Consider the following 24,815-nt stretch of genomic DNA (forward strand, 5'->3'; position numbering starts at 1 on the left):
TTATATAGTGCAGAATGAGCCAAGCCAATTCATAACTCTGGAAACTATTGATTGAAGCACTTTTACTTTACAGGGGGAATAATTAAATTGTCTTTCTACAATAGGCTTTGACATTTGTAGATAATCTGCTCAGCAATTCTGGGCAGATCCCCACTACCAAAACATACCACTTTCTAATTCTTTCAACATCATAAAGTGGATTGTGCAATTAGAAAATCGTCCTGTTGCTAATTGCTAACTTTTTTTGAGACATGAAGATTGCAACCGTTTGACATTAATAACGGTAATAATAATTACATTGTTTTATGATGCACAAATAAGTATTATTTAGACCTTTTAAATAACACAATTTTACATCTGGGCAGTGCTTCAAAGGAACTCAGGTTCAAGGTTACATTTATGCAAAAATGTCTCAACTCTTTGACTTCACCTCTAGACTCAAACAGTGTGTTTACAACTTGCATTTTGTTTTTGTGTTTGTTTGTTTTTCTTCACAGCGAAGCCATTTTAAAGTCCCTTTTGGGCATACCCATTTACAAAGTGTCTGATTCTTATACTGATATTTTAAATTCAACTGCTTAGTTTTTGCTGCATACTGTAGCCACAAACTCAACAATTGGTGCAACATCCCATTGGAAGATAAATAAATGTTTTACTTCTAGGAATGGATGCCACAGGTTCGACGGAGGACGGATTGCAACATCTTTCAATTACAATCATAGCTCCGGTGGACCCGTAATATAGCAGGGACGTTAACCTTCAACATACAGTGCAGTACAAGTATTGCTCTGTAAATGTAAAACCAGGTCAATAAACTGAAAATATATTCCCTTGATTGCTAGTTTTCATATGAGTTTGAAGCTTCCCTGGAGTGGAATTTACTGTAACTTTCTGAGTACCTCACCACGTTTGTAATTTATTACAAGGTCGGTAGTTATAAACATCTCACTATGGTGGCTTCCTTGGATATTAAAATATTTGTCCACTTTAAGAAGCATCAGGTCTTCTTTACGACGAACCAAACAAAAACAGAGCCAGTAATGTAACGTTATAATTTTTCAAGCAACAAATATAGTCAGACTTTCACATTAACATTGCATGTATTGTTTATTCATGGTCTGGTACCACAAAGTAACATTAAGAGATTATTAAATGATAATTGTATAACTTTATTGGCAACAACAGATGTATTTCTCCTGTGATGTATTTCTCCTGTCTTGTACACTGATATGCACGATCACCTTGACAATATGTCTTTAAAAACAACATTTCAGATTATTGTATTTATTCTAAATGTAAAATTTTAAGTTGTGGGCACCAGTCAAGCTGAGTGAGGAGGCCTAATAAAGTATTTAAAGTCTTTGCAACTTCCCTGCATTTTTCTTTTTACTGCTTTGTACATGTGTTGAGTTCATTAACATTAAAGGTGTTACTGTGAGTGAAGTTCATATAATTATTGTTTTACAGTTCTCAATATCAGTTCTGCTCTTAGCTTGTTGTCTGGCTGAGATAAAACAATCTTTATCATTTCGTTCTATGAACACTGGATAGTATTTTGAAAATGCTTTATGCAACAGGTGTAGATTGCCTTAACGGTTCCTCTTCCTGAGCCAAAAGAGTCCAAAGCACATCAGCACACCTTGGCACTTTAACTCCCAGATAAAACAAATCTCAAGGACCGCCTTTTTCCACCTACGTAAGATTAAATAAATCAGGCACAACCTGTCTCAAAGCAATGCAGACAAATGTGTTCACGCATTTTGTTACTTCTCGACGAGATTACTGCAATTCCTTATTATCAGGCTAACTAATAAGTCTCTTACATCTCTCCAGTTGATCCAGAATGCTGCATACTAACAAAAACTAAGAGAAGAGATCATATTACTCCTGTATTAGCTGCACTGCACTGGCTCCCTGTAAAATCAAGAATCAAATTTAAAATCCTTCTCCTTAATTGGTGAGACACCATCATATGTTATGAATTTACAGTGCCATATTACCCCACTAGAAAGCTGCGCTCACTGAATGCGGGGCTACTCGTGGTTCCTAGAGTCTTAAAAAGTAGGATGGGAGCCAGAGCCTTCAGTTATCAAGCTCCTCTTCTGTGGAACCGGCTTCCACTTTCAGGCCGGGGTTGAGTAAACCACTTTGATAACACTTATAGTTAAAGCTGGCTCAGGTTTGCCCTGGTCTAGCCCCTATATGCTGCTATAGGCCTAGACTGCTGGGGGACATCTTAGGATACACTGAGCTCCTCTGTCCTCTTCTCTATCTCCATCTGTATGAATGCATGTCCCTTCAATGCACATTACTAACTCCGCTTCTTGCCTGGAGTCTTAGTGCTTTCTCGCCTCACAGGTTCACATGCATCATGGTTTTATCTGGATCTTGGTCCTGCCTGACACCCTGCTACATAATTCTTCTTCTTATTAGTTGCATTGCTGTAAGTATTGCCAATACCATTAATGCATACTGCATTCTGTACACATGACGTATATTGTGCTTCTGTCCATCCTGTGAGACGGTTCTTCCACTGTTGCTCTTCCTCAAGTGTCTTCCCTTTTTCTCCCCGTTAAAGTTTTTTATTTACCACGCTTTTCCTGAACCGATGTGAGGTCCCGGGACAGAGGATGCCGTATGTGTACAGGTAAATTCGTGATTTTGAACTGAACAAAAGAAAATGTAATTGAATTATGTGGAAACACACTGAAAGATTTAATAAAGGCAATTCAGAAGCACATTGTCTAATGTAAGTCATTAAACATTTCCACACGAATGGGCCTCTGAAATCCTCTAAAATGACATTCAACTCACACTGTCTGTAACTTGATCCCACACTGTTGCGCTGGGACGTTATGCACGAGTTTATCATTGTGACCTTGTCTTTTAAATTGATGATGGCAACGAGCTAAAATGTCTAACGATGTCATTGTCTGTACAGTGTGTGACGTCTCCTCATCCAATTTGCAAGAACTGTCCTTGAAATAAATGGAAGATAAAATTGAGTAGCTGACTCGTTTGACAAATCACAGCGGTGCCACTCTACCCAAGTACAGTCAAGCATTATCAGCGCAGCAGGACTACACAATTCTAACTGACCCAAGAAAAATGCAACTTTGAAGTGAAAGTAAATGCCAGGGAGGTTATTCATCTCTGTGTTTGTGTTCTCTCAGGGATTTCTTTCGTCTGTGTAAAACCAAAAAAACGGGAAAAAATGGAGCTCTCTGTCCCACTTTTAAGCCATGAGTGATATAGTACCAGTGATCATGACCATCTCCCTTGTGGCATGCCTTATCCTTAGATCCTAGTCACTGCACCACTCTGACATAAACTACATTGCTGATATGAATTTGCACTGCATAACATCGAAACCGATGGCCAGAAGCTTCACTGCTGCATTCTGTTAAAGCGGCAGATCAGATGACCCGCTGTCTATAGTTTTCCTCTACAATACTGCTTTTCATTCACTCCAGTAAATATCAGTCTCTTCTCCCTCATGTCCAGGGAGCTTACTTTCATAAGCCTTTAAGCAGAAGGGGATAATTCAATTTGACTACAGCAAACTGCAGTAATTAAAAACACATCATCAAACCAGGCTTGGAGGATAATGCTGTGATGTACCAAAAAATTCCGTTGCAGCAACATTTACTAGCCAGGAGCGGTAAGAGGCAGCATTTCTACTGTTGGCTAAGCCATGATATACTTGTCACATTTTGGTTGAACCTTATTTTTTTTTAGAAAAGCCAAATAAAGCCAGGGGAGGGGAGTATGAAGAGAGCAGTAAAAGAAGAGGCGGACTGCTTGATGCTGCTGCATCCGTCCCGGTGTTGCTGAGGAGGGGAATGCTGTGAATGACTGAGGCAGCAGAGCAGCGGAGTGAGACTAACAAGTGGTTGTCATGCAGTAGGAGCAAGCGTGCGTGCTTCTGGAGGGAGAGATAGAGAAACAGAATGATAATGAGTAGGAGGCAGCAAGTAAGGGAGCACAAGGAGAGGAGCTGTGTCTCAGAGGAGAGACACATATCATAGCTTGATCCAGCACCTCCCTCGCCTCCCCATTTCTCTTTATCGCAAGCTTTTTGTTCAGATGGGAGGTTAGCCTCGCACATGCAGCGTGTCAGCGATGGACGGATTCATGGATATGTGTCTGGGGGCTCCACGGAAGAGGAGGTGTTCATGGGAAACTGCAGCAACAGGTCTGTGAGGATGGAACGATAATGACGGTGAGATGCCTGCTTTTTCTCCCTCAGACATCCTCACTTGAGAATCTGTCCATGCAGTGTCTGTCTTTCACCCTACCTCACTCCCTCCCGCACTCTCACTGTCTCACTCTCTCACTGTCTCACCATGCATACTTGTGCAGAGTGCCGCTCATCATCATACTTCCTTCTCCCTCGTCTGTCTTTCCCAATTCTCTATGTATGTAGCCTCCCTCTCTCATCCACCCCCACCCTTTCCTCTCACTCGAGCCACCTGCTGCTTGACTTCATATCACAGATTAAGGAGTAAAAGAATGACAGGAGCAGACTTCCACTTGTGTGGCTCCACCAATTTCCTGATTATGTTTGGTCAATCCCTGTCGTTTTCTTGTCTAATGGAATCACGCTGCCTGGCAGGCATCTGTTCGCACGCAACAGGTAGAGAGCCCTCTCTTCTGAACCATACATGCATAACATCACATCTTCATGAGATGTGACGTTTTCATTGACACCTTACCACTTTGCTTATGTTTAACAGCTGGCTATGCACTGCGACATACTGTAATTCTAACCCGACTTGAAGGGATGTAGCTCATATTAATGATCCCCTTTTCCTGCAGTCTCCCTCACTCTTCTGTTCATGTTTGCTTTTTGTAATTGTCTGCAAAATTCCTAGAGGAGGAGAGAGGGAGAGAGAGAGAGAGAGAGAGAGAGAGAGAGAGAGAGTGAGATCGAAGTCTCCAGGCATCGGTTTGATACCACATTCAAAAGAGGTTATTTATAGCTACCTTTAACCCTTTACGTTTCATGGTCAGCTCAATTTCTGTATTTTCTCCTTCCCATATCTGTTATTCCCCCCAGCAGACACAGTGTACGCATTATACCTGGTCATATTTAAATAGGTTGATTAAATGGCTCCTCACTGCAGAGGAGAGAAGACAGCACTCATCTGAAGTCATCATCTAATCTCTGTCCAGGTAACATGCAGGCTTCGAAACGCCTGACCCTATCGGAGGAGTGATGAGGCAGCTAGATGTTGGTTTACCATGTGTAGCGTCCACTACAACCACTCCCTTGCTGCCATGAGCGGAAACGACATGATGGCGCACTCTCTGACTCTGGAGCAGAAGACAGCGTTTGCCTTCGTGGGGATGCTACTGGTGTTCCTGGGGCTGCTGATAGTCAGGTGTTTCAGGATCCTGCTGGACCCCTACAGCAGCATGCCTTCCTCCAACTGGGCCGATGGCATCGAGGGGCTGGAGAAAGGGACGTTTGAGTACGCCCTTACTTAACACAGGGACACACACATCCATGGATGTCCTCATAAACAGAAATGTCTATAGACACACACACACACATATATATATATATATATATATATATATATATATATAAACATACACACGGATACACTTTGCACACATGCAAACACTTGCAAGCCACAGCCCTGCGCAACCCTTGCTCCTGACACACCATTAAGACATCTCTCTGTGACGGACTGAACCTAGAGACTGAAGCTGTGTATGTTGTTCAATGTGTGTGCACTTTTAGTTCAGAGCCAGTGTGGAGTCTCGCTGCTGTATGTGACTAGATGTGTGTGTGTGTGTGTGTGTGTGTGTGTGTGTCTGAGCGAGTGGGATGTAAATGTTGTGTCATATTATTTTGCCCTTCTGCCAAGGGGGCTGTGTGCTTCAGCTCATCGACCTTCACAGAAATGGCTGAAGTTCCTTTTAACCCATACTTACAAGTTGAATGTCTGTGAAAGATGAGAGGTGGATGCTCGCCGGGACAAAGTGGGGGAGTTGAGTGCAAAGTGAGATTATTCAGATGTATTTTGAAGACTCAGGGACAAGATTCCTTACCGTGAACTAGGAATGGGAGTGGCTGCACCTCTGCACAGCAGAGCTGTTCTGCACGGAAATGTATATGTTTGGATACAGGGTATTATGTCAAGCTAGTGCTGTGTGGAGTATTCAAATTCAATCTGTTGGCGATCCAAAGGAATGCTGCTGCTGCTGCTGCTGTCTGTGTATAGGTTGGTCTTTTCCGTGGCCTCATGCAATGAAAGGCAACTGAACAAACTGTGATTTACATTATGGGGTTACAGATTCTAAATGACACAGACGAAAGTACAAACTGTTTACTTGTCTGCAAAGACATACGATGATGTTGATTTATGGACATTCAATTGTTCTGTCAAGCGTGCTGTCTGACGTTTGGCCGATGCGACCAAGCCAAAGAACTTTAAAGGGATATGAGGATTGGAAACTAGGAAGGACTCTGCGCTGCCAGTTTTCTAATGACGGAGATACACTCTCACTACCTGTCTGCAGAGGAAGAGGTCACATAAAAAAAAGAGGTGGGATGTCTGTCAGCGCTGGACGTGAACATCTTTTTCCTCCTATTCTCAGCCATCCTCACCCTTTCTCGCCTGCTCTCCTCCTTCCAGACAGAGGTGGGCAGGGCAATCGAAAACAGAGATTCTGTAATACGGCAGACTGGTGAAAGTCTTGAGTGTTCCTTTGCTAATTTCTACGGTCTACGGTTTCTCCTTACTGCTGTGAATCTGCCTTACTGTGACCTTCAATGGGTTAATGTGCCTTCATGTAGAAACACTAGAGCACCTGTTTGTGCGCGCATGTGTGTGTGTGTGCGCGTGTGTGTGTGTGTGGCATATCATGATGACAGATAGTGCGTCTCCTGACCTGTTGCTTGCTCAGCTGGTAGTAGCGATTTTCATTGATTTAGTTTTGATTCAATGATGTGAAAGAAATAAATAGAATTTCTTTCATTTAAAGTATATCTTATCTTGTTTTTTTTCGGGTCCCTTATTACAATCTGCAGAGCATGTCTAATAAAATGTGCGTGTGTGTGTGTGTGTGTGTGTGTGTGTGTGTGTGTGTGTGTGTGTGTGTGTGTGTGTGTGTGCGTGCGTGTGCGTGTACAAATTAGCATGATACTTTTGGGGACAGTCTTGGCTACAGGACATAGCAGAGGGGCAGAATGCATCTTTTGGAAAATGTCAAGCCTTTATGCCTTCTCTGCCTCTGAACTCTGCCGGTAGTTGTCCAGCGTCACTGTGGCAACAGACAGAGAAGGAGCGAGTGGGTGCATTCGAGTGACACAAAGAGGCGATCCAAATTTGTATAATCCTGAAAGGAGTGGATTCTCACACAGGAACTTGCCGTGTGTGTGTGTGTGTATGCGCATTGCCGGTCTTGTGATGATATGGCCGGTCTTGTTCACACTCTGGGGCCAGACCACCACCACCACCACGCACACGTCCCCCGACACTCGTCACTCGTCAAGAATGGGATCATTATTGCACCATTGTCTTCCGTCACCTATGTGACATCCTTATCTGAAATCGATTTTTAGTGGAAAAAAACAAAGCCCCTTTGCTGCTTAGTCTAAAAGCCCACTTACCGGCAAACAATGACTGACCCAACTAGTAAGAAGGGTTGTAAATCTATTACATTTGCATTTTCTTTATAATATCTGGGATTTCAGTATGTTATCTGTAGTTTATTTGAAAACCAATCACTTCCCTTCTGTGATTGGAACAAAGTTAGACAACTGACCTCATCTATGCAAACAAAGGGAAGAAATATTAGGACATTGTACAGTTACACTATACGCATATTTGAAGTGATCTTGCATTCTATTGCATGCAACAACAAAAATAAACATCAGGAACAATATATATATATTTTTAATATTAATATTTCAGGGACACAGAAGTTTTTCGGACACAATGTAACACAGTTTCCTTGTTACATAGTTTAGGACCAATGACTCAGCTCAATATTGCACCTTAGCTTTTGCTGATTATCAATCATCAGTTTTATAACTTGTGGTCTTCGGACCTCACAAGCTATGTCCTTGATTTGTTGTGATAAGACCAAGAGTTGCAATAAGCCTTTCTATTATTAACTATCCAAACAGCTCTGTAATAGACAATTATTGCGACCTCTAGTACCGTAATTTCCAAAAATAGCTTCAGGCAATCAGGTCAGTTAAGTGGGCATTGTAATTATTTTTGTTAATACTATATTTTAATAATAAAAAAGGCAAAATGTTATGCTTTAGTCTTGATGAAAATTCATTTTTCACACTCCACAAAAACACGTTATCGCCGGATAAAGAGAAGAATGCTGTTGCAGCTGCATACGTTGACCACGGGGACATGAACTTGTTACTTTTGTAAATCCGGTTCTGAATTCAGAGCCTACCTGTGAAATCTGAAGCCTGAGCAAAGGCTATGTTGGATTTGAGACTTTACGATGTTGAAGATCTCTTGAGGAGGGATAGGTCAATGATTACCAACCATGACATGTATTAATGTTTCATATCAGTTATTAATGATTATAACACCATTATGTTTAATAATTTACTTTTAAGTAAATCAAAATGACATTTTACTATTATGCTTTTGTTATTTGCAGGAAGGAGAAAGTTAGAACATTCAGAGCATTAGTCAAGCAGCAAACAACTATTCGTCATATAAAGACATAGTGGAGTGATCTACCTGCGCAGAAAATAAAGTCGAGATGTTGAGAGGCAATCGAAATGTTCCCGGATTATGCACCTTGAAATAAAATTCTTAAAAAATATTCTCAAAACATATACACCAAGCAGAGACTTTTCGTGAGACCTTCACCCATCTCATTTGAAACCATAATCCATTTATAGAATGAATTCCTTCAAGATTTTAAAATAATATCCGTTTCTCTATAACAAAGCATACATAATAGAACATGTTTGATGGAGATTTTTCATTCTATTTCTGATTGACAGATTTCATTATTATTATGCTAACTGGAGTATGTATACTGTAGCTGAAATGATTAATACCGCCCTTTTATTTATTGCCCCCCTTTAGATACAGTATCAGTTGGGTAATCCTGCCTGCTGGTATCTGCACTTTTGCACTTAATAATTTTTTCACATTGCAGTGAGCAGAGCAAGGTTTGATAAAATGTTCAAAGGGAATTTTTTTCTGCCTCTTTAGAGCACTTTGGACTTTAACTAAATTGCAGATTCTCTTGTTCTGCACAAATTGGAGCATATGCACCTGCTGCCACGGCTTTACTATCGAACTACACAGTTCTCAGAGTAGAGGTACTTGTACTTAATTTAAGCACTTAAGTACTTAAATAAAAAATCTGAGGACTGAGCACAACTGCAAATTGCAACACACAATCCTTTATTAGTCCCGCAGTGGGGAAATTACAGGATTACAGCAGCATTGCTCAAGTGAATAAAAGAATAATAAAATAGAAACAAGTAATATAAATAAATATAAATAAACAGTAAAACAGTAGAGAAGGATAGTAATATACAACCTGAATAGAAAAAAGTATGTATAAAAATAGTACTTAAACGTATTGCACGTAATATTGCACCAGGTGAATGCTAAAGTGACCAAGTTCAGTTCAAAGTGTTCAATTGTCAAAGTGTTCAATTGTCAAAGTTGTCTACTGGGAGCTCAGCTGGTTGTGCAGCCTGACAGCAGCGGGAAGAAAGGACTTGCGGTACCTCTCCCTCAGACACAATATATCACCATTACCAGTTAAAATCACCTGTTGCAGTCTGACTAAGAGAAGGGAGGAAGAGGAAGAGGAGAGCTGTACATAACATTCCATGTGGAAAGTTTTCATTCCTCTGCATGAGTCAGTATCATTGTTGTAGAAAATCTAAACGACGTTGAGCCACTGTGTTCTGATTGTGATAAACATTGCGAAATTGATTGTGTCCCTTCAATCTGCACGTAAAAACATGTGCTGGAGTATTTTTCTCAGCCTGCAGTACACCCAAGGTCAAATCTCGAGTCATTAGCCTGCCTTTCACTGTGTGCATAAATCACTGTGGTGTATCAGTAATAAGGAAGTTTACCTGTTAAAAGGAATGTTAAAGGCACCTTAGAAGTCATGTGGCTATAAAGAAGTGCCTCCGGCATGTTCCTGTAATAGATGGTCTCATATTAACTCTCATTCTCCTCTTGAATACAGCCATTTCTTCAGTTAGGCGACAAATCAACTTTACTGTTAGCACGTTGTGACAAAGAGAACCATTAGAGATAATATTAATATAACATGATCGGTTATACAACTCAAGGGCCCAATATCGTAGTCCCTCTTGTTATCACACTAGTTTTATTAATTACATCCGATCTGGTGTGAATAATATATTTTTTCTAATTTCCCATATTAGCTATATCTTTTCCTGCCACACTAATACACATCATGAAGGGTTTGTAACCTTGAAATCTTTCCTACTTAGTTATATTCCTACAGTGGGAAATTCCATGTGGATTTGTGCGGATGATTCATCCAAAGGGCCCATATATCTGAGGAAATACCATCCATAGCCCCATAAACGGCAACCACAGGACAACATGTGCAGTCGCCCTGCACTTCAGACAATAATATTAGTAATCAATTCTCCAGAACTAAAGCAATGAGCGCCTTTATCTCTCGTTGGGCGTTTATGACTTGGTTAATCGTTAAACAATGCCTTTGTGTCCCCTAGGATGGAGCAAGGACATATCTGACACCCTTCGTTCAATTTTCTGAGGGTTGGGTCAGAGAGTTAACCAATAGCTGGTCGCCAGTGTATGAGCATGGGATGCAGGGTATAAAGGTAGGCCATCTTAGACAAACCAAGCTTACGCACAAGAAGCTCAGAGCAACAGACGAGATCTCGAGAAGTTTAATCCTAGCCGAGTCCATACGTCAATAAACAAGGACCACTGCACCTGTTGATGCAGCACTCTGCTCTTCCAAGACACTGTTGGATGACTGAAGACCCACACAGCTGTTTGTCCCTCGACTGTTTAAATCAGCATTCCTGATGGAGAGGCTCAAGTCTAACGGAGGGGAGCACGATAACCTCGGTTATGATTCCACTCTGGATGGACCTCCCATCTACGAGACCAGCTTCTCCAACGGGGAGCACCGGACGGTCCGGCCCTCGGTGGTCAGTGCCTTCGGACACGACACTTTGGACCGGGTGCCCAACATTGACTTCTATCGCAATGCAGGCAGTGTGAGTGGTCACCGGGCCGTGCGACCATCCCTGCAGGAGCTCCACAACGTGTTTCAGAAGGTGAGTGCATGCATGTCTGCGAAGTTGATCTTTTCCTCTTCTTTCTGTTTTCCGGGTCTTCACCTCACCTTCTGCAGAAAGTATTTTTGCACTTGTTTTTCTCCTGAAGTGAATTAACTGACTTTTTAACTGCAGTCTTTGTTCTGCTCCTGACCTCCACGGCCCATTCACTCACTTAAAACAGAGTCAAATCTGATATTTTGCAGTCGTTGATCATTCAAACATCATCACTTTCAGTGTCCACAGTTCAGTGATTAAATCTTTGGCCAAGGACTTGTGAAACTAAAAAGGACACGGAAAGTTATTTCTAGGAGCAACTGTCACACTAAGAGTTTTTACTGCTTTTTTATTAGGCTATTGTACAGCCTTGTGTTGCAAAAGAGATGGAGTTATAGGTCATTTAGATTTTATTGGCTGAACTAGATTAGCATTTCCGAACGGACAAAAAACAGACAAATCTTTTAGCAATTTTCCTTCGCAGAAAATGTAATACATTATGAGTAATGAAGTTGAAGAGATAGAATGTGAATGTGTAAGGACATCGATTACCCAAGGATTATCATCTTGATAAAAATATCAGAAAATGTTTTATTTATCTAAAAAGAATAAATACAGCTGACTCAACAATAACATGTATTCAATTAATTAATTCATCCAAAAATATTGCTATTTAAATGTTGATTCAATGAATCACCCTGACATGAAGTTACATGTTTGAGTAGTCAGTAGTAGTGCAGTCGATAGGATCATTTGCTGTAATCATCAACAACACTAACTCAGGGCAGAAGAGTCAGAAAGCAATTTAAACAATCTGCAATCATCTGCATAGAAGGTTAAAAATAGATTTGTCTTGTTCTCTCTACTTTTCTCTTCAGTTTAGAGGAAACACAGCAGTGTATTGTCCAATTTCATCCAAATAAAACCAACGTGGTTTCAACAAGTTCTCTCCTGCGTATTACAGGGAAGGCAAGAGAAAGCTAAACACATTTCTGCAAGAAAAGACAGGACATAAAACACTTTGCAACAGACACCGCAACTTCTTAATAATGATGCTCTTTCTTACGAAAAAAAAATGAACACCAAAAATGCAAATAGCACAATCATGGCTTTATCCCAGTTGTGTCTATAAAACAAATTTGCATGTTTCCTTTCCAATATATTTGCTTCTACATTTCCCCAGCAGAATGGAGCGATCTCCGTCCCAGACACTGTGGAGGACGATGGTGAGGGGAGTGACGGGACCCCCTCTGATGATCTGGAGTCTGCCATTCCCGCTGACACCAAAAAAGGACCACTAAAGTTTGGCTGGATCAGGGGCGTCCTGGTGAGTTATGTCGGGTCATGATGGGTCTCCCGAGCTTTATAGAAGCAGGGTCACTTTACATCATTGTGACTAATCTAGGGATGATTTGCATTTCTTCAAGGGCTGCTGGGTCATCGTTTGTGCTGCTAGCATGAAGAACAAATAAAAGACCCCACAATGTTTAGTGCTTATAAAACACAAATATCTGTATGATATGGTTATCCTATATGTTCAAGTATTACGCATCTCATTAACATGAGTGTTTCTCCTACTTGACCTAATAATGAATCACGATCCACACTGAAGACTTATCGCTCTTCTGTTCCACAGATAAGATGCATGCTGAACATCTGGGGGGTCATGTTGTTCATCCGTCTGTCCTGGATCTTTGGTCAGGCAGGCTGGGGTGAGTGAGACAAGGATACATGTTGGTTAGATGGAGCACAAGGACATCTTTTGTAATTGCCATTCTCTACATATGGCTACTTTCTTCCAGTCATTTACACATGCTCAAGTTTTAGGGGAGTTTTCCCCAGAAAACTCAAGAACGTAGGAACCTGCATCCCAGGAAATAAGACTCTCAAGAACCCTAAATATTGTTTGAGAAATTCTGCAAAAGGAAACAGACTTGTTACTAACACAAGACAGGCATGTTTTCATAATGGACCCAATGTTTTACTGAAAAAATCAAACAGGCCAGAATTGGAGCTGCTGAGGACGAGAGGATATTGATAACCTCATGAAAATGACAAATGAAAATAGTGCTTTTATGATTTTAACTGAAAAGCATCAATACAAAATCTGAAACCTTAAGACAACCCCAAAGTATCTTAAACCGACAGTATAGCATAAGCAAAGCCAAATTGAGGAAACTTAGCTGAGGCTGCAGCGTACTCCCCTCAGGTGCAACACAGCAATCTTTACGGCAAACATGATGCAAGCTACATCGTGTCCCAGTGCTCTTACTCGCATGCATAAGGTGTAGGGACCTAACCTGGCTTCCCAACAATACACTGACACAAAGGGAACTAATACGAAGAGAATCAAAGCAAATACACAATATGCTCAGCCGACACATTGGATCAAAGCTGCAACAGAAGGCAGTCAACGTGCACAATGTATAAAGGCTGACCTGTACATGTTCAGGGATCCCTTTAACTACACACACTGGTAACAGCAAACACGACCAGCCACAACAGAGACAGAGAACATTGACCAATGGTTGCTTTAAGGCCTGTGGCTGCGTTCACCAACACTACACGTGATACTCATTTGCACGAAGGGAGCATTCTCCACCACAGGCATTTCACTCATTAAGCCAGCGCAACTGGGACCAAGGGCTTAAACATGATCTATAACTGCATATAGCCTGAGCTATGTAGCTGTTTTCTTCTTACACATCTCAGCTTGCAGTGTTGCTAATATAGGCATGAAATATAAAGCATGATTGATAACCAACAATTGAAGCCAAGGATACATCTCCCAGTTAAACCAGAGTTTTTTTCAGGTTGATATAGTTGTCTCAAGCAACAGCTGACTGATCCTAAATGTCTGTGTTTTGAGAAATGAGGCGCAGTTGCCAGTGATGCTTGGCACTAGTGACAATTATTAAGGAATATATAGTCCTCCACCCATTTGCAGGAAGTGATTTAGGACAAATTCAACTGAACAAGCTTTTCTGAGGTTCCATAATGATATAATCTTGCTGATAGTCATATTCTGAGAGCCGCACCTCTCTGAGTGTTGTGTGCGTGTGGTTGTGCGTGCGTGTGTGTGCGTGCATGCGTACGTGTGTGTGTGTGTGTGTGCGTGTACGTGCAAGAGGCAGAGAGAATGGGGAAATTATGTGAATGGCTTCATGAGTATGTTCATTGCTTAAGAACCTATCGATCGTCAGCAGCGTTTGCTCAGGCTGCGTAACTAAAAGGTTTTGAGAAGCAGAACAAGCTGCAGGCGGTATGGCAGAGCAGGTACACAGACAGCTGGGACTTACAGCATCCATGCTCCTCCAGAACTTTGACACTCTGTGTTTAAAGTTGACTGTGGGGAGGAGGGTTTCATTTCACAATCAGAATGTTTAACATCTAATGACTTTAACGCAACAATGAGTAAGTTGTTGATGAGAAACTAGTATTTTGAGCCGTTTTTTGCGCTTGTGCATTTCAGGTCTGGGAGTCGTGGTGATTTTACTCAGCTGTGTGGTCACTACCATCACCGGCCTTTCCATGTCTGCCATTTGTACTAATGGTGTGGTAAGAGGAGGTAAGACAACGCATCAACAACACCCACATCACAAACCTTTCAGGCAAGCATTTCACTCATGCAGAGCCACTGCAGCTCACACACACGCTCGTCCTGACATCAAATCTTTTTCCTGAGAGAATGGAATGACCAGGAGGACAGTTTGTGTAGATAAAGACACACGGCTCGAGACTGCACCTGAATGTCACCTCTGGAAACATTGTCTCTGTTTTACAGCCTTCTAAACTTGTCCCGACATTAAATCAATGAATCAGTGATGCAGTGATTAATCATCCACCTCTGTTATGCTTCATTTTGTCATTTGCAGGAGGAGCCTACTACATGATATCTCGCAGTTTGGGGCCAGAGTTTGGCGGGTCGATTGGTCTAATTTTCGCCTTTGCCAATGCGGTGGCTGTCGCTATGTACGTGGTGGGGTTCGCTGAGACCGTGGTGGAGTTGCTCAAGGTGTGTGTGTTGATGTAATGGTCAGGTGACTGAAGAAGGGCTTGATGTTTGACTGTACACTTCACCGTGCCTCTCCCGTCCCTTCTGTCGCACTCAGGATAACGACGCCATCATGGTGGATGTAATAAACGACATCCGAATCATTGGCTGCATTACCGTGGTGTTGCTGTTGGCCATATCAGTTGCTGGAATGGAATGGGAGGCCAAGGTGAGAGATGAACATTATGCTGGTTGTCCTACAATCTCTGGGCTTATTGTGGTAAAACCTCCGAGCATACGTTAATCCATTTCATTTCTTTTTTTGTCCACACAGGCACAAATTCTTCTACTCGTTATCTTGCTGGCGGCCATAGTGAACGTATTCGTAGGAACTTTCATTCCTGCAACTCCTGAGAAGAAAGCCATAGGACATTTCAATTATCAATGTAAGAACAAAAACAAACCAAAACAATGCACTTCTTCATGACAAAAGAAATATTAAAATGTGAAGATTTGAATCCTTCACAAACCCCTGTTTGCCTAATTTTCATTCTCCCTCCCCCATTCCTCACCCCTCTCTCGCAGCGAACATCTTTTTAGAGAATTTTCCACCAGCTTTTCGAGACGGTGAGAGCTTTTTTTCAGTGTTTGCCATCTTTTTCCCTGCTGCAACCGGGATCCTGGCTGGAGCAAACATCTCCGGCGACTTGCGGGTAACTTTTTCCTACAGATGTCACTGCATAAGAGCCATGCCTCATTAGCAATGGTGCTTAGGTTTCTAAACATAATGGTGGATGTGATGAAAAGAAAAGTGTACATTATATTCTCTGAGTCAAGTGATGGTATCTGTGACTGTTTTACTTTACTGATTTAATACATGTTCATTACAGAAACAGTTGCCTTCATGGTCACCGTTATGCCTGGAATATGCTAAAACACAGATTTTATTTTACAGGATCCCCAGGGTGCCATACCTAAAGGCACCTTGCTGGCCATCCTGATAACTGCTGTCACCTATGTGGGTGTGGCCCTCTGTGTTTGTAAGTACAGTAATCCATGAAACGCAACGGCAATGAGAAACTTAACTAATTTTGTCTTGATAACACGTAGAAGTATTAAATAACAATAGTTAGTGTTTCTGTGAGGTTTGTTGTTCCTAAGCAATGCATCTGTTCTTCTCTCTGATTGGTCAGCTGCCACTGTTGTCCGTGACGCCACAGGAAACATAACTGACCTCATCACTGCTGGAGTATCATGTGACGGTTCGACGGCATTATCCGCCTGTGAGCTCGGCTATAATTTCTCTTCCTGCGCAATAGAGAAATGCGAATTTGGCTTGTTGAACACCAATCAGGTACACAGCCTTTCAAATGATATTCTGCACACAGGAAGGAGCTCTGTTTTTCATCTCTAACACTCGCGTCTTTTCACCGCTGGTTCAGGTGATGACCATGGTATCTGGGTGGGGTCCCCTCATCATTGCTGGAACGTTCTCAGCCACACTTTCGTCAGCCCTGGCTTCCCTGGTCAGTGCTCCCAAAGTCTTCCAGGTCAGTAGCTCAACACCTTTATTTGCAACATGCAGTGCAAAGTTTCAGAAGAACTCTCTGTTATTGCTCTTAACTCTTGAAAACATACACACACACACACACACACACACACACACACACACACACACACACACACACACACACACACACACACACACACACACACACACACACACACACAAATCTATTCTAACCAGCCCTCTGTCTCTCCTCAGGCACTGTGTAAAGACAACATCTACACAATCCTGCACTTCTTTGCCAAAGGATACGGCAAGAACAACGAGCCAATCCGTGGCTATATCCTCACATTCATTATTTCTGTGGCCTTCATTCTCATTGGTCAGTTCAATTGTCTCTCATGGCCTATCTTTATCTTAAATTAGAACAAATATAAAAATGACAAACTTGTATGCATTGTGAAAGAAACTGAGCTGAATTCCCAATTGGCTTATGTTTTTTTTTAGGTAATCTCAACACCATCGCTCCTATCATATCAAACTTCTTTCTGGCATCTTATGCCCTTATCAATTTCTCCTGCTTCCATGCATCCTACGCCAAGTCTCCAGGTGGGTCTGTGAATATATCAACATCCTGATGTTGCTTTCTCAAAAAGCACCAGACTTAAGACATTTCATAGGTTGAATTGAATTAGTTTTAAATTCACAGTGAGATTGTATTACTGCACGTCCCTGTTCATGGTTTTTGTATCTGTACCGCCTGTTTCCCCATCACTTGTCCAAAAGTATGCAGTTACTAAATGTGACCTTTCTTCCGTCATGCTTTAGGTTGGAGACCAGCATATAAATTATACAACATGTGGCTCTCCCTGTTGGGCGCATTGCTCTGCTGTGTTGTCATGTTTGTTATCAACTGGTGGGCTGCTCTACTCACATACGGCATTGAAATCCTTCTCTACATTTATGTCACGGTCAAGAAGCCAGGTGAGCCGCACGTATGTGTTTGCACGTTTGGAAGTGCATTCATGATGCTTGCATGGTCGATCTGACCGGTCAGGACTCGTATTCTCTCTCCAGATGTGAACTGGGGTTCGTCCACGCAGGCGGTGACATTCGTGAGTGCGGTCAGCAACGCTCTGTCTCTGTCTGGTGTTGAGGATCACGTCAAGAACTTCAGGTAAAAAGTCTGCATATATATATATATATATATATATATATATATATATATATATATATATATATATATATATATATATATATATATATATATATATACATATATTTGAAACAGCCGCTTATCCGACCCCGGATAAGCGGCTGATAATGGATGGATATTTGAAACAATATATCCCTTTCATTAAAAATGCAATATAACTTTCATCAGAATGCAATATTTTAAAAACAGGATTATGGGTCATTTGAGAAATAAATGTACTTCATCTCTAACTACCAACAACAAACAGAACATCCCTCAGTTATCCCGCCCTAATATGGAATAAAAATTATGTTATTGATGACATTTGCTGGTTTCTTAAGTGTCTTTAATGTGAAATTGTTACTGTTTTTAACTTTTTGCTGTTCTGTTTTTTAGTCTGTTATCAGTATTTTGATGTAGTACACTGCCATCTTGACCGGGCTCCCCTTGTAAAAGAGATTTAACATCTCAAAGGGATTAACCTGAATGAATGAAAGTAAACAACAACAACAACAAAATGTGTCCTTATCTGTAAGACGTATGAAAAGCAGAAATGTTAAAATCAAAGAAAAATACCGAGTGGCATTGTAGCACCTCCGTGTTTCTTTCTCAGGCCTCAGATCTTAGCAATGACGGGATCAGCACGGGCCAGACCGGCTCTCCTGGACCTGGCTCACTCTCTCACTAAGAACTATGGACTCTGTCTCACCTGTGAAGTGATTGTGGTACGGTTCTATTGTTATAACATCTCTATTTTATACCTTTTACATTTGATGAAACTTCTACTCAAATCAAGATTTGCACTTCAAGCAAACTTAAATTGTGCAGCGTGCAGACTTCACATGCAAATATCAAGCAGGGATGAATGAAATGCCAACTGTCTGGATATCTGAGACTAACGATAAGCCTCAGTTGTGTCTTCTGAATATGAAAAAGGTGCATTTCTCTCTCCAACACACTCGCACAAGCTTTTCCGCTCACATTCAGCTGCATGTTGCGATCACTCCAGGGTCCGAGATCAGAGGTCCTCGAAGAGATGAACGCTGGCATGGAGAAGAACCAGCTGTGGCTCAGGAAGACCAAACGCAAGGCATTTTACGCCGCCGTGGCCTGTGACCGCTTCAGGCAAGGGGCTGAGAGCCTGCTCCAGGTGAGTGCTTTCATTTACAACACACTTCTTCAACGGAAGAGAAAAAAAACAAAACACCACAAACCCATTCAAATCCATCCAATTAATGTGTAACCTGCGGGTTCTGATCGGAGAGGACACGGCGGGTTGAAACATTGCAGAAGCAGGTTTTATTGACCAATTGTATCATCACAACAGCGAGTATCTATTGCTGTGTTATGACTCTGGACTTGTCTTAAGGATCTAGCAAGGACATTAATGCAGGATGTAGAAGAGGAGAGAGTTAATGAGGAGCAGGAAAACAGTCTTATGGCTCTGGCTATCGCTCTGGGGAGATAGTTCATTGTCAGGATTGCTTACTTCAAACAGCACGGCAGATTAAGAGCTATAATTGATTAACACTGCAATGGATGAGTCCCTGCAGACAAAGTTAAATCTGCTAGGTGATCTGGTCATACCTCCCAGCAGTAAAACAGCTTCGCAGACGTCTTGTGGAGGACATGTGGAGTTTTTGTTTGTTTGTTTCTCAACTCAAGTTAATTAAGACTCCAGGTTTTACAACCGCAGGGTGACACTACGCCCAGTGTTGCTTCACTTGTCTGATTCAGGGTTTTATCACTATGCTATATGAGTGTTGTGCTTTTCCTTACAGGCTTCTGGTCTTGGCCGCATGAAGCCGAACATATTAATGGTCGGCTTCCAGAAAAACTGGAGGACTGCGGGCACAGAGGCAGTGCAGAGTTATGTGGGAGTACTGCAGTGAGTCACAAACAAATACACAGAAGCACTCGTGACAATAACTAAACATAGATGGAAGATCTTTGTGTCGGACTGGTGTCCTTATTCTCTTTTCGTTTTTGACAGCGATGCATTTGACTTTGAGTACGGGACAGTGATTCTGAGGATGGACCAAGGACTTGATGTGTCACACATCGTGGAAGCTGAAGGTCAGTGGAAAAACTTTTTCTCGAAATCCCACAACCGTACGTTTTAAACCCAAATGTACGGTAGGTCACAATGGCGGGAAATAAGTGGCCCTTAAATGAAGCAGCAAATATTGATACAACAAATCTACGCTGCATTATAAACAAAGCAGAATAATTTAAAAGAAGAAATAGAGTATTAGTCCACCCAAACTGACCAATTTGGACTGATCTGCTGTTGCACAGTAAATTTGTCAAAGTAAATTTTAATCAAATTGAAAAAAAATATTACTCTGAGGCAACATTACTCTTGCCTCAGAGTTAATAATGCAGAGTATTTTTTACTCTATCTAGTGTTCATATTTAACTTTACATGGTAATGTATTTACCAGAATTGGATTAAATTCTATATAGAATTAGATTCAATTCTTTATAGGATTGGATTCAACTCCCTTCAGCTCTCTTCCGGAACTTAGGGAACCGTAGGCGTGGTCACGCTGTTTAACTCAATAGATTTTATTCTGAATATTTGATCCTACTCTACTGACTACAGCTAGTAATTACGCTCCAGAATGATGAAAAAATACTCCTTTAGAGGAATATAATAGTAACTCCGGAAAAATTATTCCCCCGTTTTTTCCTATGTAGATTTATATTCTTACAATAACACAGAGTTACTGACTATAATAAAATTACACTGATAAGCCAGGACACTTTGTTCCGTAGATGACTAAGTATTTATAAAGGTTGGGTAGTTAACAGATAAGATGATAAAATAACTATCAGTTTATAGCTGAGCCTCTGTAGAGATCTTTACAATAACAAAGATAATCCTGAATAATGTTTATTCACGGACATATGCATCATGAACAGGAAATGTGTTCTGTCTTTCAGAGGAGACGCTCAAAGCAGCGAGGGAGCAACAGGCACTGGACAAAGACGTGATGCCAAACGGCGGGAAAGCAAAAGGACTGTTCAAGAAGTCCAGGAAGTCCTCAAAGCAAGTGCTCACGACCAGAGGTATCTCTCCTGAGAGGTGGTTTCTCTCTGATCAAATCTGACCTGACATTTCAAGGCCTCAATCTATGCAATGTAAAGCACCAAAAGATGAACATGATCTTTGAACAAGTGGGGAGAGGATCTGTGTAAATATGAGGAGGAGAGCGAGATCACTCCCCTCCTCATGTTTCCACTGAAGTAACATACATTTAACAAATGAAACCAATCACACACATCTTTTTTGGAATCATCCCCACCACTCCCATTGAGATATAACTGAATCAAGTGCTCCCACTTAAGCTGTCTCTGGGGGTGTAATCCAATAATATGGTCCCTTTTGTTCCAGTTTGAAGAGCATCCCTTAAGAGCAGCTCTTTAACCCAGACACGAAGGTGCTTTCAGCCTCTCACTCAATCTGTCTCTACATTACTCACACACACACAGACACACACACACGCGCACACACACCAATGAGCTGTGTCCTGGCAAGACGGGATGGTCGTTACTATGCAATCTGGGGAAATGTCTGCTCCCGCTAATGTAGATTCAGCTCTTAATGTTGCTTTGCACTAATTCTCCTATCCAACTCAACTCTCCACGCTCCACCAGCGAATTGGATTCCCTCCTAGTGTTCCTCTCCCTCATCCACTCCTCATTTCTCGTATCTTTTTTTCTCTCTCCAGTGTCAGTGTGCGGCCCTCCGCCCCCACAGGTTGCCAAGATGAACGAGAGGCTGTTGGAGGCCAGCGCTCGGTTCCAGAAGAAACAGCCCAAAGGCACCATTGATGTGTGGTGGTTGTTCGATGATGGAGGTAGGTGTTGGCTCCCCGAGGCAGACTTCTCTTATGTTTCTCATTATGAAAAGAGTGCAATGAAAACAAGACACTTCACGTTCCCCTTAAAACTAATGCAGACAACGTGCAGATGGAAGAGATAAACGTAAAAATGAATGACACCTGAACAATACAATTAAACCCGCCCACAAAAAGGGGTGGATGCCAGATGTGGATCATTAAAAATCTAATCAGTTGTATCCTGGCCAAAGCTTGATCCGTCCACTGTTTTCTTTAGTGTTTGAGATCTCCTTGTAGCAGACAAATAAACCGACAAGTGAAAAATATAACCAACTTGGCAAATGTGAATTACCAAGATACATATTGAACAATAACACCAATTGGTTTCTCTCTCAGGTCTTACCCTGCTGCTCCCCTACATCCTCACTACCAGGAAGAAGTGGAAAGACAGTAAATTAAGGATCTTCATCGCAGGGCAGCCTGGACGCTGTGAGCAGGACAAGCAGGAGTGAGTAAAAAAAAAAAGCTAAGGAAGGCAGTTCTTTATTTTGGCCTCATTGTGCAAAGAATGTCATAATAACCTTTTAGGATATTGTAATTCAAGTATTCTGAGAGATGTCTGTACTTTCTGTTAGCTGTGTTTTCGGCTTTTAGAAAAGCTAGACGAGCTCGTGGGTTTGGGTTAGGGACGTGTCATGAGACTTCAGCCAATTACAAATGCAGATGCAAGTGCACATCCCTTCAGTGAAAGCCTGATTCAACTGCAAGGAACGTTGCTATTCAATAATTAGCAACAACTGTCTACATTGCAAAACAACCCAAAAAAGGAAGACCGACTTATCAAAAAGAGAGTAATAATAATATAATATTATTAAAGCATTTCGGAGAATATAGACAAAATATTGCCAGTAGCAGCCAAAGTATTACGGCTGCAGCTGGCAGAAGGCTAAACTATTACCTACACTTTTCTCCATCTCTCTAATAGTTTGCGATGCAGTCGGGACGGCTACGGTTAGCAGAAGGCTATTAGCTATTAACTTTTAGCTATTATATAACTATTAATCTCATCTTTAAAAAGGCTTCTTCAATATTGGTCGAATCACAAATTGCCGATACATCATGTCATTGGCCTTACCATTCCAGAAAACTGCCTTCCCTGGGGTACCACTTAAATTACAATATGCTGAAAGGTTATTATGGAATGATGCCAACAAATAAACGTCCCACCCCGGCTTTAATGGCTGGAAGATTTTGGAAATGAATTGGCAAAACCCAGACATTAAGATTCATCCCATACAGTAAATGTTATTTAGCATTAACTGAAAATACATACCAACATTTATTTGAAGGTTAATCAGTGTGCGATAACTGTCTTGCAGGATGAAGTCTCTGGTGGAACAATTCAGAATTAACTGCACGGACATCCAAGTCATCGATAACATCCACGTCCAACCCAGCGCTGAAAGGTAATTGACAGTTATGATAGTGACAGCTGACCAGATGGTGCTGCAGAAATAGTCAAAGTTAATAACCTCATATAGTATTTTGCATATTATAAGGATACATTTGACAGATTCAGCTCATGCTCTTATCTGCTTTCCTCCAGCTTTAAAAAGTTAGAGGACATGATTGAGCCTTTCTGTCTGCATGACGGGTCTAAAGACGTCGCTCAGGCTGAAGCCATGCGAAAAGAGCAGCCCTGGAAAATCACCGACGAAGAGCTGAGCTCCTTTGAGGAGAAGGTAAAACCACTGACACTGAGTGAAGACTTTACATAATCAAGTATTTGTTTGGGTTAACGGGTGCGTTAAAACAGCAAAATTAGGTTTTTAAATGAATTGATGAAAATGTAAATGCTCCTCTCTTACAGACCAACCTCCAGGTACGGCTGAATGAGCTGCTTCAGGAACACTCCAAATCAGCCAATCTGATCATTGTGTAAGTACAGAGCCAACTGTTGCCTGAATAACATTGAAGCTTGGTAGAAACGCTGTCTCACAAACTCACCCCCTGCAGGAGCATGCCCATTGCCCGGAAGGAGTCCGTCTCTGATTTCCTCTACATGGCCTGGCTGGACATTCTGACAAAGGACCTTCCGCCCACCTTGCTCATCAGGGGCAACCACACGAGTGTGCTCACCTTCTACTCCTGAGCACCGAGAAGGATATAAGCTAGGCTATATATGAGATTAATGGAAGTCAATGGTAATCATAACGCGTGCCAGAACCTCATGACCAATATAACACAATAAGCAGTTTCAGTCAAGTCCTGATGAAGGCATTCATACTCACAGGTGCTACGATAAGAAAAATATATATCTAAAAAAGAAAAACACAGAAAAGTTGGTCAGGAAGCGTATCTGACAAAGGTATAATAAAAAAAAACTTTTTTCAGTCAGAGCTAAACCTTGTAAATGTTTAAAAATTAACCTGTTTCTATGACTTTGTCTGGTATGTGCCGTTTCATGATACCTTTTGTATCCCACCAAGTTGTGATCTGGAGAACAGCTAATTTGCAGCCAGCGTGCCAGTACTTGAGGGTACAAACTTTGTACAAAAGAGTACAAACTCTTAATGCCGTGCTGTACTCAGGGTTGGTATGAATGCTTTCAGTGAGGATCAAGAAAAAAGTCTTAATAAAGAAAAATGCATTTCTGATATTGAGTTTATAAATGCCAGTCAGTCTAAATGTAAATTTAGCAGCAAAGTTTAACCTCTTTGCTGCAAGTACAGAAAAAAAGGTGTAATAGTCAGATATTATATTCATGAAACAAAAAGCTTGGTTTTTCTGTTGTGAACAAAGTCAGACCAAACGTCTTCCTAACTCAGATCAGTCCAAAGAACAAAGCCAAACCCACAGGCAGAGACACAAGGCTGCTTTTCAATGGTTACACTGAGTGACTGTGTTGTCTGCTGCTGTGATTGTAAAATAAATGTATATAGTAGATGTATTTGGATTTTTTTTGAGCAAAA

The 24,815-nt window shown here is 41.4% G+C and overlaps 2 protein-coding genes across 2 annotated transcripts; both read left to right on the top strand.

The window, feature by feature from the left end:
• Window positions 1-5,244: 5,244 nt before the first annotated feature.
• Window positions 5,245-5,490, top strand: ctxn2 (cortexin 2; the record flags this gene model as incomplete). Its single annotated transcript, XM_079216751.1, has 1 exon — window positions 5,245-5,490. One exon carries the CDS (start codon window positions 5,245-5,247, stop codon window positions 5,488-5,490), a length of 246 nt encoding a protein of 81 aa, XP_079072877.1.
• A 5,560-nt stretch (window positions 5,491-11,050) lies between these two features.
• On the top strand, window positions 11,051-23,995 carry slc12a1 (solute carrier family 12 member 1; the record flags this gene model as incomplete). The annotated part of the gene is made up of 26 exons (XM_079216385.1): window positions 11,051-11,305; window positions 12,486-12,629; window positions 12,939-13,014; window positions 14,775-14,870; window positions 15,178-15,317; window positions 15,415-15,525; window positions 15,631-15,742; window positions 15,882-16,009; window positions 16,252-16,336; window positions 16,490-16,650; window positions 16,739-16,846; window positions 17,062-17,185; window positions 17,311-17,412; window positions 17,632-17,787; window positions 17,881-17,980; window positions 18,612-18,723; window positions 19,008-19,148; window positions 19,780-19,886; window positions 19,992-20,074; window positions 20,945-21,070; window positions 21,733-21,861; window positions 22,240-22,351; window positions 23,223-23,309; window positions 23,450-23,585; window positions 23,714-23,781; window positions 23,860-23,995. The coding sequence occupies 26 exons, from the start codon at window positions 11,051-11,053 to the stop codon at window positions 23,993-23,995; spliced, it is 3,135 nt and encodes a 1,044-aa protein (XP_079072511.1).
• Window positions 23,996-24,815: the final 820 nt, after the last annotated feature.

The sequence above is a fragment of the Taurulus bubalis genome (genome assembly GCF_910589615.1).
Source record: "Taurulus bubalis genome assembly, chromosome: 4".
In the NCBI taxonomy this organism is placed as follows: Eukaryota; Metazoa; Chordata; class Actinopteri; order Perciformes; family Cottidae; genus Taurulus; species Taurulus bubalis.